Genomic DNA, 19484 nt, shown 5'->3' with positions numbered 1-19484 from the left:
GCCCGGCGCGGCGGGCGGGGGGACGGGCCGGGGCCGCGCACGGGCGGGGACACGCGTGCCCGGGGCTGCGTGCCCGGCTTTCGGCCGAACTGCTGGAATTTTAGCAGGATCCCCCAGCGCCTGGAGCAGGACCCGGCATTCCTCCCTGTCCGAGTGGGAGCCCGGAGCCTCCCCTTGCAGCTCGGCCGAAGGAACCGGGTTTGAGCTGCGAGCCCGGGGAGAAGAGATGGGATTCCCCCGAGCAGCCGCAGCCGAAGACTCCCACCGCTCTCTGACCCGCGGAATCGGCCGGCACAGGAGGCTGCCGCTCCCGCTCGCAGGGATAAAGCCCCGAGGCGCCCCGGCATTTTCAGCTGGAGGGATCCTGCGCCTTCTCCTGATCCCAACATCCTCCAGCTGTGTCCTGTGCATGCTCTGCATCGAAACTTTCCACCTCCTTCCAGTGCAGTGACGTTTTTATCCCTCGCTTGAGCTCCACGACCTTCAGATTGCACCTAATCTTAGGTCACGTCTGCGACGGTTATTCCTATTATTGTTATTTATTTTATCGTCATTGATATTATTATTATTATTATTATTATTATTATTATTATTATATCTGTATTTATTAGAGGAGCACTGCTGAAAGCACACACGCATGTCCCTCGCTCCGAGGAGCTTGTAAATTAAATTATTTTAGCTGTTGTAGCACTTAGCATGCCTCCCACCTTTTCTGTGTAATGATTCCAGGGGACCAGACAGATTTGTAGCACAGTTGTGGAGCGAGGTACACCAATAGCAGCAGGGAGAGCTGCCAGAGGACCACAGAGGCAGTGCAAGGATATTTTGCAGCTTGTGTTGCTGTCTCTCTCCCCTCAAAGATGTGGAAGGCATCTCAGCACATGGCAGCTTGTCCTAGGCAGGGAACAGAGAGGTCAAGCAGGCACTTTAGTAAGCAGCCCTATGGAAAACGTGATTTTCACACATGGGAGAGAAAAGCCAGGGCTTTGCCTGGGTTTATAATCGGGCTTGGTGTTCCCTTGGATGGGGAAACCAGTCTGCAGCCACAGCACTTTGCCAGGAACCTGTGGAGTGAGGGAAGTCAGTGCCATGAATTCAGTGACACATCATCAGCCCAGACCTGGGGGCAGCTCTTCAGGAAGTCCCTCTCAGCAGGAATTTTGGGGTCCTGGAGAGGTGTGGATCCCACTTGGCAGCAGTGGTGGCAGCAGCTGCCTGGGTGGGTGGTGTGGAGCCTGTTCTGGGATGTGCCACTGGCACTGCTCTCTGCTGAGGGAAGGCTCTCTCCAGGGCTCTGTTTATCCCTAAAGACCAAACCTGGAGATCCTTATCCCACTGGTACTCACTCCTTGCCAAGGGAACTCTTGTTTGCCTCCTGTCTCAGCAACAGCCAGAGCACAGCATCCTTTGGGCTCTTCACAGCTGCTTGAGCAGAGCAAGGGACCAAGGACCAGTTTGGGGAGGTTACTCTGAGTCCTCTTCCACCATCCCCAAACTGGTCCCACCTCTGAGCCTCTGGCTGCTATCCTGGCTGTATTTACAGGGAGACATCAGCTGCTTTCTTATTTATTGTTTATTTTTACAACTGGAACCAGCCTTGCTGTGTTACTGAGGCGAGTGATGCACAATGGTCTGTTCTCATTGCCAACGTGACGTTGTCATTGCAAAATAAAACGTAAAGAGAAAAATATCCTGACAGCATCGGCGGCTCTGTATTATTATTATTATTAATTTTTTTTGGTTATGGACTTTCAATTAAATTTTTTATTCTAATTCTGGATGCTTTGCAAAGCTGCTTGTTTTGGGTAACTCAGGGGGCACTTCCAGTTGCTTTAGAAGTGACAGTGTCAAGAGCAGAAGAGGGAGGGGGAAGACTTTTGAAGCATAAAGCTTTGTGGTATTTGGTTTATCAATAAAAACCAAATGGTTCATAGAAAGAATGAAAGCAGAAGTGAAGTTTTGAATGCATGAACTGCCAGGGTATTCAGTATTGCTTGTATTGCTCAGAATTTCTGAGCCATTTATGAGTGCAATTCCCAATATCTGCTCAGTATTAGTAAAACACAGATGTCTTAAAATTGGCCTCAAAATAGTCTTAAAATTCTCAATTGCATTGAGAGGATGATTTTTTTTTTTTTCTTTTTTCTTTTTTTTTTTTCAGGAAAAAAACCTGCTTTGGGTCACTGACATAAATAATACATGATTTTTGTCAGTAACACACCGGATGATTAAATTCATTGACAAGAGGGAAACTCTCTGGTCCCAGAGGGGTTATTAAAAAACATCCTGTTCCTGTGCAGAGTGAGTTCTCTGGAATTCCCTGGGAGGGAAGGGGAGGGTTACATGGAAAAAAGCTTTCCACAGAAGCACCCAGGGCTGCCTGTGACAACATGTGGGGAGGAGCACCCCAGTGCAGCTCCAAGAAGTGCTTGGAATAAAAACACAACCGAAATATGGTTTTATTCCAGTTGCCTTCTTTCTATTTATTGCGTGTTCTGGAAGCCAAAATTAACTGTCCTGCGTCAGCAGAGGAGAGCGTGAGGGGACTGCCGAGGAGGAGCTGGAATCACTGGAATCACGGGGGAATAGCTCGGGAATGTGCAGCTTCCAAGGTGTTATTATGAGCACAAGCCACCCCCTCCATTCAAACGAATTTTACGAGCACCTGCAGCTGCAACAGAACCTCCTGCCCCCTCTGACACGCCCCTGCAGGGTACAAGGATCACCAGGCACTGTAAAATACATCGACTCTGCTCCATCCCCACCTGTCCAGGGGAAAGCAGGTGGAGCTTCCCCTTACCTCTCATTTCCTTTTAAATTAAGCATGGCCTTGTCTTACAAGCCAGGTGATTTGGGATCATAGCAGTTTGCATCTCTGTCTGATCTTTGTCCGTGTCAGAGGGAAGAAATGAGCTGAAAAGTATCCAGGAAATATTTAAATTACTTGTCAGCAAAGAGAGCAGTAAAGCAGACTAGAAGCAGCTAGAATCAAAAATAATGTTGTTGCCTTTTCTTTTAAACTGCAGCTTCTGAATGAAAAATATGAATACTTTGTCTTGCACACCTTGAAGTTAATTTAAAACCGATTCTCCATTAAAAAAAATTAAACAGGCCAACAATGACAACAACAAAATAAAGAAGCAATAAAAATATAGAAGTAAAACCTTTTTGAGCTTTCTTTAGAAGGAAATGTGAGGCCGTGTCTGTTCTTGCTGCATCATGCACGGCCCAAGCTGAGCCTCAGCCTCGGTGGCAGCTCTCAGAGCCCACAGCTGATCCTGGACAATCCCATTTGCAGCCCAGTTTCCTCGGGGATGCTTCCCAAAGAGCAAACCCAGCCACTAAAATCAAGCCTTGCATCCAGCTGTGGCTGCTGCCAAAACCCAGCGGTAAGACAACAAAACCTTAAAGCCTCGGGGTGAGAGTGGGGAGGATTAAAAAAAAACCCAAAGCCACAAAACCACGTTTGAGAAAGAGGAGCCAAAGCTTCCCTCGGCCTGCTGCGGTCATTCCCAATAAACCCCGGCTGAAGTTTCCCAGGGTTTGCAAACTTGGAAGCAGCTGAGGGGATTTGAGCTCCGGGGAGCCACCGTGGGGCTGGCACTGCCCTGCCCTCCAGGCTGTGAACACAAACTTGCTCCCGGGCCAGGTTTCCATGAGCCAGGATGGGGGGTGGATTTATTTGGTGGGAAAAAAAGCCATTTCCCCGTGCCCTGGGAGCTGCAGCATTCCCAGCAGCAGCTTAGCCAGAAGGTCCCTGCTCCAGTGGGACCGAGCCGCTTTGGGGTGGTCTTAGGACACGGATGCAGGAGTGCACTGAGACAAGGATTTAGGCAGGTGGATGTGCAAATATTTAACTGTAGCAATCCTGAGCTTTCATTTCCCATGGATACGCACACATGACAATAGTCTGTACGTGTGTATTCCTCCTTTTAAAGAAAGGCCGAGGAGGATCACTGTACAAGGCCATCTGCATGTGTGTTTTTGGAGGGAGCCGAGCAGCAGAGAGGATGCACTGAGCCATTCCAAACACGCCAAACACCTCAGCCTGTGCTCTGCCAGCCTCAGGGCAGCCAGCAGGGAGGGAGCAGCTGGATGGCATCGCTCTGCAGCTTCCACTTCAAGGCCTTTGGCTGAACTGAAGTGCCAGAACTCACAGCTGATGTGAGTGTTCCCGCTCGCCCTCCCCTGACACAGCAGCTGAACACCAAGGCTGCACACAGGTTTGTGCCCCTGGGCTACCTCGGGAGCTGAGACAGGATGGAGAGATAATTTTCATGCTTTCTGCTGCTGTTGGGGTGTGCAGCCCTCCTGCCTCCCCGGGGCTGGGCTGCCTGTGCTGCAGGGGAGCTGGGACACGGTGCAGCCACAGCCTGGGGGTGAGGATGGGGATGAGAAACAGAAATGGGGAGAAATCCTGCTGGAGATCCACCTGCTCCGCTTGGGAAAGGCATTTCTAAGCTCAGGTGCTCAGCCTGATTCCTTGCCTGACCTGTTTTGGCTGCTCTGGGCTGTTTTAAATGGATCTGCCCTGCCCTCCTTGCCCAGGGGCTGGGATGTGCTGCTTGGTGAGGTTCCTGCCTGCCTCACTGTGCCCTCACCTCTCCTTCCCTGCTGGCAAAAATTTCTGGTTTTATGGTGATGAGGATTGGGGAGCAGTCTAAAAAAAAATAGAAAATGAAGTTTTAAAAATCTTAAAATACTCCATGAAAGGCACAGATATGGGGGATGTGGTTCATTGGTGGACTGGTGGTGATGGGTGATGGTTGGGCTCAATGATTTTGAAGGTTGGATTCAATGATCTTGGAGGTCTTTTCAAACCTAAATGGTTCTGTGAGAAGTGGTTGATGCTCCTCCATGGGTAGCATCACCTGCCGTCCTTCTGTGGACTATTTTCCAGGGTTGTGTTCCAGCAATGAAAGTCACATCAGCATGGCCAAGCACATAAACCCTGGGATATTCCCACTTGGAAAGATAATAGGAAAGCACGTGAAGGGAACATGAAGAAAAAAACCTCATCCTACTATTCATAGCTCCTTTAAAAAATTATTTTGCCCTTGGCAGGCATTTTTGTTGCCACATTTTGCCTCGTGTCTATTTGTGGCTGCTGAGAGGACAAGGATTCTCGGGAGATGTCGTCTCAGGAGAAAGGATGCAAAAATGGGTGTAAGTCCATCAGAATGGAGGAAAAGGGAGATTTGTTTAGTTGTGCCCTTGATTCCCCTGCTGTCTGTGTCTCAGCAACTCATCTCCTGAGTCCCTGGGTGCGTGGGAGCAAATAATGACTCTGCAGATATATGAACACAGCAGTAACTCCATAACCCAGAGGCTATGGAATGGTGGTGGAGAGGAGCTCTGTTACTCCTCTGCTTTAGAAAACCTTTGAGACCCTTTCATTCCCTGGAAACTGCCTGTTGCAGGGCAACACTCAGAGTTTAAACTTATGGCTCTGTGAAAAACAATTTGGATCAGGCAGCACTGCCAGCAAACCCTTTTTGGCTGGGATGCAGGCACAGGACACTCCCGCCACAGCCCTGCTGGCTGCAAACACCTCGTTCCCACCACTGTAGGGTTTGGGTTCCCACCATCCCAGGGATTTTCATCTTCCCACCCTAAGATAATAAATGACTTTAATTAAAGCAGCAAGCTGGAGAAGGCTTTTGTACTTGGCTGGGTGGGCGAGGTGATGCTGTTATATTGGCTTTTTCGTTTAAATGTCTTTTGGCTTTTTTTTGGATGTCTTTACTGGCTTTGAAGCTGAGATGTGCCCTTGCTCTGGTTGTTTGTTTTTGCAGCAGCAAATGGATACTTGAACACCAGCAGCTGCAGCCACAGCCCTGCTCAAACCAGGAGAGATCCTCCCTGTGAATTAAAATGAGATCCTGACAGCCTTGAGGCAGATTGGAGATTGCTCCCTGAGTTTTCACAGTCTCTGTCCCTGTGGGGCTGTGTCAAGGTCTCCTGTGGCAGCACAAACCCCACAAAATCCCCTGCCCAGACCGTGGGATGTTCCCAGAGCTTGTGGATGCTGTGGGAAGCAGGATGCCCAACAGCACAATGAGGTACAGGGCTGTGACTCCTGCAGAGGTAGAGTTTAGTGAAAGCTGGCCTGGAGATGTGAGCCAGCAGTGCAGGCATCCACCAGGATTGGGATATCCGTGGAAAACCCGTGCAGAGTTGCATCCACTCAACCCTTTTCCATGCCCTTGTGCCTGTACCAGGCCATGTCTCTGTGTCCACAGGCAGAGTCCCTGTTTGTGTGTGTGCCAAGGCACCATGGAAAGTCAGGAACGATTGGATTGACACAACTGCAGCCCCGTTTCAGACCCGAGTCCTGCTGCTGGCACAGCCCAGCGGAGCTGCCGGGGGGAGTTGCTCAGGCTGTGCTGAGCTCATCTCACGTCACAGGGCAGTGAAGGAAACTGGGTGGGACAACACAGGCCGGGCTGCTCCGGGTATTTCCTGCTTTCTCGGCAGATAAGGAGGGCTTGGAGGAGCAGGCTCCTGTTTACACAGAGCTGCCTGCAAGGAGCGGGGTGATGCCAGGGAGCTGCCTGCCCGTGCAGTGAGGAACCCACAGCTCAGCGACTCCCTGGCTGTAATTTAGCAGCATTTGTTTCCCTCACGTGGATGGAGTTGCCAAAAAGGTGAGGAAAAGCTTAAAATGAAACCCTAAATGTCCCCCAGTCCACACCCCCTGATGAATCCAATGCCTGCATGCCTTCAGCTCCTGAACCACTGCTGAGCAGGTGTTTCTGAACAGGGTCTGGGGCTATGGGGAGAGCAGTTTGCTCATGACTTCTCTGCTGCCTGCTGGAAAAAAGGCTGTCAAACACCTCCCCCAGAAGCCCAGCATCTGATGAGTTTCTGCGTGGGGCCAGAGTGTTTTTAGCCCCACAAAGTTGTATTACACTCTGAGGGTTGGCCAGCAGCCTCTCAGAAATAAGAATAATTAGTGACACGGCTGATTGGAGGGGTTTGGAGAAAGCAAAAAGGTTTTAATTAAGGAGAAGATAACAACTTATATAGAACAAAAGAATAAAAGCCCTGCACGGTGCAGGGAGGTCCCCTGCACCTGCCAAGACACCCCGAAAATCCCTGAGAACCTCCATGCTCTCTCTTTAAATATTCAGCAATCTAGGAGGGGTTTTTTTGCATGCTGCCCAATAGAAAACAGATTCAGACACAGCTGAGGAACAGCTCAAAGATCCAAGGGGTGCATTTGTCCTGGCACTGGGCCAGTTATGGTGAAAGGAGCACGGACGTTTCTGGTTCTTCTTCCTTAAAAGTTCAGGGATGAAACTTAAATTCTTTCCTGATATGGAAACAGCTGTTAAGGTGTGGAGGTGCACTGCAACAAGCATCCTGCAAGTGGATAAAAACTTTCCTTCCTGGCAGGGGCCAGCACATTTTTGGGGAGCCCTTGCTGGCTGTGTGGTTGTGGGTGGCGCAGGCAGGGCTGGGTGACACAGGCAGGGCTGGGTGACACATTGGGACAGGCAGATGAGATCAAAAGTCAGTGGGGCGGGGCCAGAAATATTTAAACATTTCCTGGAGTACAAAGCTCACCACTCTGCTGGAGGAGGAGGAGGAAGGAGCTCAGCCCCTCTCTTTCCCCCTCCTCGGGGTTCTGCCATCCTGGCAGGGATGAGGAACTTGAGCCCCACTGTGCCCAGGGGATGCTGTGCTGCTTTTCAGGCCAGGAGAGTAACACTATTTATTTCTTTTTTCTGCGAGGCAAAAGGTACAGAAATTAATAGAAGGAAATGAAATGCATCTAAATCAATGAACTACTGTGTTTTTTCCTGCTGGGCAGGGAAATAAACCATCCAAAAACCAATCTTTGGCTTTCCTGAGGGAAAATTCAGGTAAATTTATACTTTGCTTTTATACCTTAAGAATTCTCTATCCCTTTTGTGATTTGCTTGGGTAATTTATTTCCAGTTCAGCTTGTCAGGAACAACTCCTGGAAGTGCTGATCAGGAAATGGGTATTGGAGCCCTGCTTTTTCTAGATACCAGATAGATAAATTTAGTAAATTAAATCCTATCTGATCAATCTCCTAACATGGTGAAAAGCTTAGGCGAAGCTTCCTGTCAGGCAAGGTCTCCTCATGGCCTGTGGAAGCAGGAGGGATTAAGGCCGGCTCTCTGTCTCGTGTTGGATCAGGGGCAGTCAGGACTGTGTGTGGTTGCCACCCAAAGCTGAAGATGGGAATGCCCATCTGCACCTGACACCTGGCGGGGGGGATGGCTTGCCAGGTAACCCGTGACAAGTCTGAGATGCCATTCATAGCAAAAGCAGCAAATCAGCCCCTCCCTGGGCTGTGAGAGGGGCTGGGGCCAGGCAAGGAAACAAAGAGTCCATGAGTGCTGAAGCTGTGCTTCTCTCCAGGCCTTGACTGTCCTGGTTGGCACTGGCATTGCTGTCCTCAGGATAGGACATGGAGTGGAAACGGAGAGGTTTCACAGGCTAATAAAGCAGTATTTCCTGTTCATTAATCAGGTGAAAAATGCAGCTAATGGGTTTCACCAGCCACACCCAGCACATCTCCTGCTCCGCAGGCACTGAGCCCTGCACCTCTCCCACCCTCCTGTGAATCCCTGCGTTTTGCTGCTGACCCCAGAGCCTCCCTCTGAGCACCATGGAGCTCCCAGATCACCACCAGGCCTCCACCCCTCCCAGCACGGAGGCAGCAGAAGACCTCAGCTCCGAGTTAAATTATGCTGTGAAGTACAAGGATAAAGAAGCCGTGCTGGAGCTGCTGGAGCAAGGGGCAGATGTGAATTCCAAGGTAGGCAGTGGCTGGACACCCCTGCAGACTGCAGTGCAAACCAGGGAGGAGGACCTGGTCCGGCTCCTGCTGGACAGGGGAGCTTCTGTGCATGCCAGGAAGGACAATGGTGGCACTGCATTTACTGAGGCAGGGATAAGGGGGGATGTAGGGATCCTGCAGCTCCTCCTGGAGCGAGGGGCAGACATTAACGACCGAGATATCAATGGATTCACAGCGTTCATGGAGGCTGCCTGGTATGGGAGGGAGGAAGCCTTGAGATTCCTGTACAGCAGAGGGGCAGAGGTGAATCTGAGGAGGGAGACCAGCGAGGAGAAGGCCAAGCTGCACAAGGGAGGAGCCACGGCACTGATGGACGCGTGCAGGGAGCGCCACTTCTCGGCCGTCAAAATTCTGGTCCAGGAGATGAGGGCAGATGTGAACATCCGTGACAACAGAGACAGGAACGCCTTGATCCACGCCCTAAAGAAGGGCTCAGACAAAAAAAGGTACCAGTCAGCTGTGTCCATAGTCCGTTTCCTGCTGCAGCATGGCGTGGATGTGAAGAGCAAAGATGAATGTGGGAAAACTGCCCTCATCCTGGCTGTTGAAATGGAGAGCCCGGAGCTGGTGACAGCTTTGCTGGAGAAGGACGAGATCAACATTGATGACGTGGATGAGGAGGGCAACACAGCCCTGATGGTGGCTGTGGAGAAAGGTGACTGTGAAATAGCAAAGCTGCTGTGTGGAAAGGGAGCACAGACTGATCGTGGGAACCTGCTGGAAGTTGCAAGGAGAAATCGTTCTCTCAGCATGGAAAACCTTCTTCGTGAGCACAAGGCCAGGTTGGTCCCAGAAACCCCCAGAGAGTGGGAGCCAAACAGCAAACGCTGGAGGGCCCAGCTGAAACAACTTGATCAAATGCATCGCCCCATGATTGGCAAACTGAAGATATATCAGTACAACCAGCAGAAAATTCAGGATGGCATCTACCTCGGGCTCCACGGAGGGACAGAGGTGGCAGTGAGAATAACCCGCAGTGCAGAGGGCAACAAAGAGAAAGAGTTCTTGGAGGAATGTTCTCACTGTGAGCATCTACTGAAGCTCTTCCAGTCTGAGAAGGAAAAGGACCGTGTGTACTTGTGCTTCCCACTCTGGGAGAAAAACCTCCAGGAGCACTTGCAGGACCCTGAAGGCCAAAAGGATTATAAAGCTGCTCTGAAGATGATCTTCCAGGCACTGAGGGAGTTGCACTCCCTCAGATTTGCTCACCAGGATCTACAGCCCAGGAACTTCGTCATAGGTTATGTTTTGCTTTCTTTATGTTTTCATTTTGCTTTCCCTGTAGTTTAGAGGGGAAGGTGCCTCACAGCTGTCTGTAGAAATAGAGATGTCTTTGTGCTGACTAGGGTGGCTTTAGGTCTCCTCTTTAAATAAGCACAGATATGTTCCCAGAGAGAACAACCTTACACATCTCATTAGGGCTCTGCAGGCAGATCAACCCATCACAGATGCCTTCAGAGAACTGTTCTTTAAAGAAGGGGTCATCCAGAAGTCAGCAATGAAGCTTTGCCACCTTTATTTGTTAACACTTCCTCTTATTTCATCAGATTTAGGTGGCAAAATCTACTTGGCGGACTTTGGTAATAAAAGAAGGTCAATCGAAGGCCAAGAGGAACTTGTAAACTCAGATTTAAAGGCAAGTTCTCTGTGAACCAACCTATGGTTTAAAATTCTGGGTGCTCTGTAGCTGTGGGTCCTAGGGAAAGGCTTTTTGCATCTAGAAAATGCCCTGATTTGTAGGGAAGCCTGTGCAGTGACAGATGTTGCACTGGAGCAATGTTGGTTTGGATGCCCATCTCCTCTGTCCTTGTGCACACAGCCCCAAGGATTGTGTTCTATTTTACACTTCTGGGCACCTGCAGGGCTTGGGGAGATGAATCCATTGGTGTGATGGTTCTGGCTGCTTTTTCTCCCCCAAGGTCGGGATTAATACACAGGAATCATTGTTTGTGTTCAGACTTGGTGTTTATTATTTCTTATCTATATTACAGTCTCACGAGCTGTGAGCTCTGAATAACAAGTTAGAGAACAGAGGTAAAATGGAGCACCTCTAACTCTTTCAAGGTTATTTAAGTGCTAATAACAAGGTGACACCTATATAATTTATATTTCTGATCCAATAATGACTACCCAAGGCCCAAAATGTGGACCTTTTTCACCCAGTTACAGAAAACCACTCAAACCCATGAAGAAGAAAAAGAAGGTGAAGAAGGACTTAGACAATACCCAAAGTCCTCCATCTTGCCCCATACATTATTATATAATAAAATCTTAAATCTAAGTTTTTCACCCTGTGAAATCACTAGACAATACTATTCCAACTACACACCCACAACCCCAGTGCCATCACTCAATTCAGAAGCCTGTCAAATGTCAAAAGCCTCAAGTCAAATGTGGTACTTGCTTGAAGGCTAATGTCTCTTAGAACAGAAAGCCTGAAATTTTCAGCCTCCAGAGTTCCAACGCATTGGGTTGGAAGCTGGGTGCCTGTGGCACGGGAGCAGTGATGTCTCTTTGCAGGCCCTGGGCAGGCTTGTGCTCTACGTTTTAACAGGGGGTAGAAAACCCCTCCAGCAAGTTGGGATCAACGATTTGGCTCCCAATTCCCCAGATTACACAGAGGCTCTGGACCTTGTACAAAGCCTGTCCTCTCATGATGAACGAGGCTTGGAAGGGCTGAGCAAACATCCCTATTTCTGGAGCAATCAGAGGTAAGCCCTGGGAGTACAAAGGAGGTGGAATTTTGGTGCTGGAATTGCCTGCAGTGCTAGGAACAGCCCCATTACAGCTAATGAGGTTTCTCATCCCACAGCAGGTTCAGCTTCCTGAAGACTATATGGAATACAATCAAAGACTACCCAAACCGAAGAAGTGTTTTTCAGGATCATGTCACTAAGAAAACTTTTCCTTATCCACAGTGGACCAAAATGGTAATCCTCTTCAATTTGGATTGGTATCCGGTTTGAGCTAGACATTCAGGCAGAAGATTTTCTGAGTGTTCCAGGGGCTCTTCTTTAAAAATGGAACTGGAAAAAGCCCCACACAAAATACAGACGACTGGGAAAAACAATTCAATTGAAGGCATGTTGATGCTAAAGGGAGCTCTGATAACTGGGGTGATAAAAGGGGTTGATCGTTCTCAAATTGGCTGAAAAACCTTCAAGGGCTATTGGTTTTTGTGGGGTGTAAAAGGCAGGGAATAATCTGTGTGCTTTCTTTCAGATTGACAAAGATGTTTTACACATCATGGAAAATCCTAGGAATGCAAAACCATTCAAGTACAGAAATGATGTCACTGACCTCCTGAGGCTCATGAGAAACATGGATGAACACAAAGATGAAAGGTACATGTTCCCATCCTTGGCCCTGCCATGGGTGCATAGAATCAGAGAATATCCTGAGCTGGAGAGGACCCGCAGGGATCACAAAGTCCTGTCCAGGACAAGCCCAAGAATCCCCACCATGTGCCTGAGAGAGCTGTCCAAAGTGAAAGGCAGATGTGTCGCTATTTCGGGCACACAAACGACGAGACAGGCAGCAGAAAGTCAAGCAGAAAAGCTCTCTTTTAATTTTCTGACTCCATCTTATATACACTTTGATCAGAGGGCAAAGGATTGGCTACACAGGTTTCCACCTCATTGACCTCGTTGGTGAACATCACCATCAATCATATTTCTCCTCCCAGAGGACAAATATGTAAACAAAAGTAGATAAGTTCTAAATATATACATAGTTTACACCAAGCTGCGTGAGAATCTCCACTGCAGAGATTCAAAGACTCAAAACCAAGAAGACTTAGGGCGACACAGATGGAGATGCTGGAGGGAAAAAACAAACAAAAAAAAAAACACAAAAAAACCCCCCAAAAAAACAAAAAACAAAAAAACCCCAATCCCAAACCAAACCAAAACAAAAAACAAAAACAAAAAACCAAAACAGAAGCAAAAACCCCCAAAAAAACCCAAAACAACAAAACAAACAAAACCAAACCCAAAAAGAATTGAGGAGTAGAAAAGCTGCAGCTTTGGCATTTCTAGGAAACCTAGAGTCTTATCTATACTGTGTTATCAGAAAATCCCTGGAATGGCTTTTTCTCTGCAAGGGCACCCTAGAATATTGACCCCTTGGATAAGCTTTAAAAATCCTGTTTGCTTTTGTTCTCTTTCAGGATCAGCAACAAAATAGGAGACTATGCTGAGTATTTCCTGAAGGTTTTTCCAAAACTTACCATCTATGTGTACAACAGTTTACGCCAGAACCCCACGTGCAGTCACTTAGCACACTTCCAGGACCCTTCTCTGTAGGATGTCACTGCCTCCTGTCCCGTGTCTGAGCCCACCACGACTCCTTTTATTTATTATTTATTCACCTGCAAATGAGCTGAAGATGTGGGTAAGGAGATGGGCTAAATGGACAGAGTGTGGAGGACTTAAATTGGGAAAGACTCCAAAGAGTTTGGTGTAACAACCATGAGCTTTGGATGCTTTAATTTGCACTGTGATTATATGTTGCTTATGGAAATGTTTTGCAGCTGTTGAAAAGGTTGGGTTTTGTGTCTGATTTTTTTTGTTGTTGTTGTGGTGGTGGTGGTTTTTTGGTTTTGTCTTTTGCTTTTTGGGGCTTTTTTGTTGGATTTTTTTGTTTGTTTGTTTGGTTTTTTGGAGTTTTTTGTTTGTTTGTTTGCTTTGTTTGTTTTGTTTGGTTCTTTTTCAAACTGGAATTGTTATTCTTTCAATGACCCCGCGAAAAAACAAACCTGAATAAACTTGACTAGAAAACTGACTCTGCTCTCCTTTAGGAATGAGGTTCCCCCATCCCCTCTGCACAGGAAGAGGTTCTGCAGCACTGTTAAAACACCACCTGCATCAGTGGTCCTGTCTTGGATCAAAGCTCCTTCTGAGGGCCCTGGGAACCTTTTAAATACATTATGGAAATTTGACTACACAACTGTTGATGAGAAAATGCAACCAGGAGAATGCTGACTCCTCTTGTGCCAATATTTTGGGCTTTTTTACCTTTCCTCCTTGCTCTTTATTCTTTTTTCCCTTTCTTCCTATGCCTGTCTCAGTCCCAGAAGGCAGGAGGACACGCAGAGATGTGTGCTCAGGTCTCAGCAGTGTGGGGAGCAGGGGGCTTTGGAGTGGCCTGTGCCACAGCAGCATTTCTGCTCTTGCATGAAGAGAAGTGAGGCCGTGGGCTGGGCTCCTGCAGCCTCCTGTAAAATGCCACATTTCCAGCATTTCTGTGTGACTTTTGCAACTTCTTCATCACTCTGCTGTTTCACTGCAGGGCTGGGACTCCAAAGGTGTGCCCAGGGAGACTGTGAGTGATCTCTCTGGGGAAATCTGGCTGCTGGAAAGAATTTCCAGGGACAGCTCCTGGAAGAAGAAGAAACCTGATCCATGCCCAGCATCTGCAGAGCAGATTGCTCCCAGAGCATCGAACCATGGGAGGAAGGAATGCAGGACTGGGAGCAAGGCTGGGGAGAACACCAGGCTCTGTCTCCCAGGAGGATGGGCCAGTGAGAGGCCAGGCAGGATGGAAAAACTGGTGGGCAGTGCTGCAGCTGGGTGGTGTGGCAGTATTTGGGGCCCAGGATGGATGGAGGTGTCCTGGGGAGCTGGGGGCAGAACCAGCTGCCAAAATTAGTGCTGTGGGATGTCCCAGCCTGCCCCAGGCTCAACGAGAGTTGGGATACAAATTCCTCTGAGCCTCATCCACACAGGCTCAGAAGCACTGAGAAATGTGAGGGCTGAATTAAGGCCTTCAGAAAAACTAAAATACATAAATCCACGCAGACATGGGGTAGAATGTAAGTTTAGTTTTAAATAAGTAGAAAGTTCTTTAAGTGCCTTAAGCAAATAAGAAACTCTATTAGTCAGAAAAAAAAAAAAAAAAAAAAAAAAAAAAAAAAAAAAAAAAAGCCCTAAAGTCTAGTTTAAAGTTCAGTGGCGTCACTTTTTACAAAGTTAACTAAGTTTTGGACATAAGGAAAACATAATGTAGCCTTGCTAGCATTCCTAGATAGATAAACAGATAGACTATGTAGGTAGAATTTGTGTAAGAATTTAGGACCACTTTCACACATCAAACTTTGATTTGCCCACCTGGGAGGTGCTGCCTTTGCCTCAGGCAGCTTTGCAGCCCAAAGATGTGATATGGCCCCACAGGCTTCACTGCCCTGCTGTCCTGCCTGCATTTGCTGTGCCTCTGCCTTTTTGCTCTGCTGGGACCTCCAGGCCAGCTGGCTCAGCCCAGTGTGATGGGCTCAGGTGCTGCCTGTCCTGGCTCTTCGTGCTGAGGACGTGTTTGTGTGCACAGGGATGCTCCCAGCTCACCGTGCCTCATCTGCTGCCCTGAAAAACAAACCCACCGAGCAGCCCACAGGAGCAGTGGAGTGAAGGCTGCTCTTAGCTGTGGTTTTGCTGTGCTGAGCTCCAGGCACATCTGTGAGGCTTTTAGAGGGCCTGGGCTCAGCTGGGCTCAGGAGTGTTGGTGAAAACTCACAAAAACACAGCAAGATTTTGGGGCTGAAAGCTTTCAGGGCAAAATCAACTTCCAGCACAAGAGCAGCTCTGAGAGTTGGTCACATTTCATGTTGTAGGGATGGAATCAGCTTCCCAAGCCCTGCAGTTAAATAAATGTTCTTGGGTTTGCATGTTTTTCATCCTCCAGAGGCAAGGTGTTGATACTCACAATTGATAAATACAAAACATTCTCATCTGCCTTAACATGTAACCTGGTGTTATTCCCAGGATGAATTCTTCTAGGATCTGGGATTAAAAAGTGGTTAAAAATAGCTCAAAAATTACAAAGCTGAGAGGTTGCCTCTGACAAACTGATAAAAAGGTTGTGGTCTTTTCTTCACGAGGTCCAAAGAATATTTGTGATTTCTGCAGCTTCCTGGTGACTTGGCAAAGTCACTTTGACTCAGTTTCACCTGGGGAAAATTAAGGCCCTTGCTATGATTTAATTTGTAAACACGCACTGGCTTAAAAAGACCCATCAAAACCCTAAAACCTCACAAAAAAAAAAGCATGCTGAAGCCCCAGTCAGGCATGAGCTGATTTTTTTGCTGGAAAATCAGAAAGGCTTTGGCAAACCAGGCACCATCTCAGCAGCAGCTGAGTAAGTGCACCAAATAGGCAGCCTTGCTACCTACCCACAGGAAGTATTTCAGTTGTGTGGAAAGGTGAGGAGCTGAGGTACAGAGATCCATGTGAGGAAGGAGATTTGTGTGGTGTTTCAGCAGGAACACGTGTCACAGCATGTCCCTGCCACGGCTGCAGAGCTGGAGCTGCTGTGCTGTCACCAGGTAAACTGGAGGATGCTGTGAGCTGCTTTATTTTTAGGTCTTATTGCTGAGTGCAAACGATTCCCTGTGTCCAGGCTGCTCAGCTTTCTTGGATCACACCTGTGTGGAGGCTGCTGTGGGAGAGCTGCTGGGGGGAGGGCTGGGCACCCCTTCCTTCCTGCAGGGGAGGGAGAGATGCTGCATCAGTGTCTGCTGTTGCTGAAGGCAGGCTGAGGGTGACCACGGACCAGCACAGGGCTCCCAGGGAGGAATTCTGGGCATGGACGGGGATCAGGGATGTTCCCAGGGAGTTCTGGGCATGGAGACATCAGGGATGCTCCCAGGGAGGAGTTCTGGGCATGGAGAGGGATCAGAGATGCTCCCAGAGAGGAGTTCTGGGCATGGAGAGGGATCAGAGATGCTCCCAGAGAGGAGTTCTGGGCATGGAGAGGGATCAGAGATGTTCCTAGAGAGGAATTTTGGGCATGGAGAGGGACCAGTGATGCTCCCAGGGAGGAGTTCTGGGCATGGAGAGAGATCAGTGATGCTCCCAGGGAGGAGTTCTGGGCACGGAGAGGGATAGGGATGCTCCCAGGGAGGAGTTCTGGCCATGGAGACATGCAGCAGCTGGGAGTTCCCTGTGACTGGAGATTGTTCAGGATGATGTTCAGCATCCTGCACCAACCTTTGTGCTTTAAGGGGGGCACAGCCCGTGCTGGTGGGGTCTGGAGGGGGTGAACAGTCTGGGAACACCCACCTGTCCTGTGGGGCAGACTTGCTGAGCGAGGTCCTCTTCTCCCCACTGGCATCTGGGTCTGAGGGAAACAACAGCACAAACCCCCCACTATGGGCTGCTGCAGAGAGCCCCCGAGCTCAGCTCCCATCCCTGCAGCCCCCAGCAGCAGGAGGGCCCTTTTCAGCCCAAAAAAGGCTCACCTTTTTCCTCCTCTGAAGGCTCACTTTTCTTCTGGGGCCGTGGCAGCAGGAGCTCGAGGCCCTCTGACAGCTTGTAGATAAGGACCGGCTTTCTACCTGGGGAGGGAAAAGACAATTGATGCCTTCAGTTTTAGCTTTCATGTTTTCCAGATTCTGTACTGCATTGGTGTGTAACTCTGAACTTCCTATAAAGTATTAGCAAGTTCTCCTCACAGTTCAGTCACACAAAACAATCCTGCTCCAGCTTGAGGACCAACCTCACTGTTGCAGCTTCAGGCCCAAAATTATAAACAACAGCAAACTGAGGAGAGCAATCTGGGAGGATGGGACTTCATAACCTGAAGCTGTAATTGGAAAATTAACCCCAATTTGGAAATGGACCAAAACTTATAAAAGTATGAAACCTCATGATGACCATCTTGGGTGTAGCCTCAGCCAGGCTCTTGTATTGCCCAAGGTGTGTCCTTTGAAGGCCTTTCAATAAATGCCTGCTTTATTCCTTTAACTCTGCCCAGCCTCTGTTCCAGGCAGCCTCTTTAGACATCCCATGGAGTGCTCTGATGGGAAATGGGGGAGGACAGCAGCACTGCCCCCCTCAAATCTCTTGGGGCTTGCCCAGAGCACAAGGAAGAATGGCTGAGCAAGGCCCTGAGACCTCCTTGAGGGCAAAAGTCTCTGCAACTACAGGTCTTTTCCCCAGCAATTTTGGTGCTTTTTAAAAGGCAACATAACCAATTTTTCCCCCCAGCTCAAGAGCAAGTTTTTACCTAAAGGTTAGAAAAGCAAAACCCTTAGAGAAAAGTCATTGGTGAAAGCATAAGGTGCAGGAAAGTGTCTCTGGAGCTGGTGTGGACAGCCAGGAACAGCAGCTATTTTTGGGTACATATCTTGTCCCCCACATGCCTGGCAAGCTGAGGGATATCTTTTTCTGCCTGGCTCCTGTTACTCATCCCTGTGGGACACAGCAAGGAGTGGTGGCTTGGGGGCTGCTGTCCCAGGGCCAGTCCCTGTGGAATGAGTGTCCATGCTTGAGAGATCACAGCCTTATCTGTGTGTCCAGAGCAGCCCCCAGGGCAGCTCTCTGTGGCTGCAGTTAAACACAGGCTGTGCTGCCTGGGTCTGTCCCAACCCTTGCAGCAGTTTGCACTGATGTAAACACAGAATAATTCCAGTTGGAAGGGGTCTTTCAAGGCCATCTAGTGCAGCCCCCAACACCTTCCACTAGATCAGGTTGCTCAGAGCCCCATCCAACCTGATCCTGAATATTTCCAGGGATGGAAACCACAGTTTCTCTGGGCAACCTGTGCTGGTGTTTTACCACCCTCTAGTGTAAAAAACGACTTCCTATCTCTAATCTGAATCTGTTTAAATGACACTCTCTCTGCTCCCTGAAGACCTGGCAAACACTGTCCCTATCCTGGATAACACAGCCAGTAGCTCTGGGGTAACACAAGTTTTCTGACTTATCACTAGCTTGGAATAAGTTTGAGGTTTTTCTGTGGGGGTTTTTTGTGACTTTTGCATTAAAACAACTACATTTGAGAAGGCCCTGGAAGAGCAGTGAGGCTCTGTAACCAGCTGGAGACACAAGCTGAAGACTGGATGTTGTCCATGGGGAATAGCCAAGGCGTGAGGTGGTTTGAGCCACGGACATGTTTGGCATTCCTGGAGCACAGGGCTCTGTCACCTCAGCCCTGCTGTGGAGCAGCAGCTCAAGCACCTGCCTGGAGGCATCCAAATCCTTGAACTCTGCTGCTTTTTAGCCAGAACTTGACAGTGATAAATGACAGGGAGCAGAACAGCAGCTTGCTGACACCCACTCATCCGTCAAAGCAAGTTTAGTATGTGCCTATTTTGGTTTCCCCTTTAATCAAGAATCAATTAGACAATTTCCAAATGAATATTCAGCCAAGGAGCAGGCTGTCAGGCAGACTGACAATGCTCAGCATCACTTTGTGTTTTCCAGTTTAGAGTTATTCAGTGTATCAAAACTAAACAGGGAGATGAGGAAGAGAAAATATCTCTTTCCCTGGAGATGTTACCTCAAATCCTGATGGAGCTTATTCTCCATTCCAGATATTCAAAGCACCCTGCATGAAATGCCACTGTGCCTGGTGTTTGTTCTCCTTTTCCTGCTCCCATTTGGCTTGCAACCCGAAAGATTGGGGGGTTTTATTTCTGTTTCAGGGGGTGTGCCTGAGTATTTTTAACTCGGTTATTGAAATAAATAGGAATTATGCAACAGCTTGTTGCTTGGGAAGTCTCAGTGCTCACTTCCCTATTCACCAAAGAAAATTTCTAAAATCCCCCTGGACAGTTTTGACTGATGTTGATGGGAAAAAAAAAAAAAATTCCATTCCATTTTCCCCAGCAGGCCTGCACCACATACACCCTCAAAGCTGTGTGAAGGAGGGGGTC

The 19484-nt window shown here is 48.6% G+C and overlaps 2 protein-coding genes across 8 annotated transcripts in view; one reads left to right on the top strand and one right to left on the bottom strand.

The window, feature by feature from the left end:
- The first annotated feature begins 6435 nt into the window (after positions 1 to 6435).
- RNASEL (ribonuclease L) lies at positions 6436 to 13618 on the top strand. 7 transcript variants are annotated; one of them, XM_083867750.1, is made up of 8 exons: positions 6436 to 6647; positions 7817 to 7868; positions 8506 to 10076; positions 10384 to 10472; positions 11357 to 11547; positions 11649 to 11766; positions 12059 to 12180; positions 13005 to 13618. In XM_083867750.1, exons 3-8 carry the CDS (start codon positions 8645 to 8647, stop codon positions 13138 to 13140), a joined length of 2088 nt encoding a protein of 695 aa, XP_083723876.1. In that variant the 5' UTR covers positions 6436 to 6647; positions 7817 to 7868; positions 8506 to 8644; the 3' UTR covers positions 13141 to 13618. The 7 variants fall into 7 exon arrangements, with proteins under 7 accessions (XP_083723876.1, XP_083723875.1, XP_083723879.1 ...); XM_083867749.1 differs by having other exon boundaries at positions 7745 to 7868; XM_083867753.1 differs by having other exon boundaries at positions 7738 to 7868; positions 11652 to 11766.
- A 1984-nt stretch (positions 13619 to 15602) lies between these two features.
- RGSL1 (regulator of G protein signaling like 1) overlaps positions 15603 to 19484 on the bottom strand; it is a gene marked incomplete at its 3' end in the record, with an annotated part of 16529 nt that continues 12647 nt past the window's right edge. Inside the window, 3 exon segments of the mRNA XM_083867521.1 lie at positions 15603 to 15609; positions 16888 to 16945; positions 17067 to 17158. Coding sequence (XP_083723647.1) covers positions 15603 to 15609; positions 16888 to 16945; positions 17067 to 17158 — 157 coding nt within the window.

Source organism: Zosterops lateralis, assembly GCF_965231275.1.
Source record: "Zosterops lateralis genome assembly, chromosome: 9".
In the NCBI taxonomy this organism is placed as follows: Eukaryota; Metazoa; Chordata; class Aves; order Passeriformes; family Zosteropidae; genus Zosterops; species Zosterops lateralis.
Note: the sequence above shows the minus strand (reverse complement) of the source record. Positions and strands in the feature narration are given on the sequence as shown.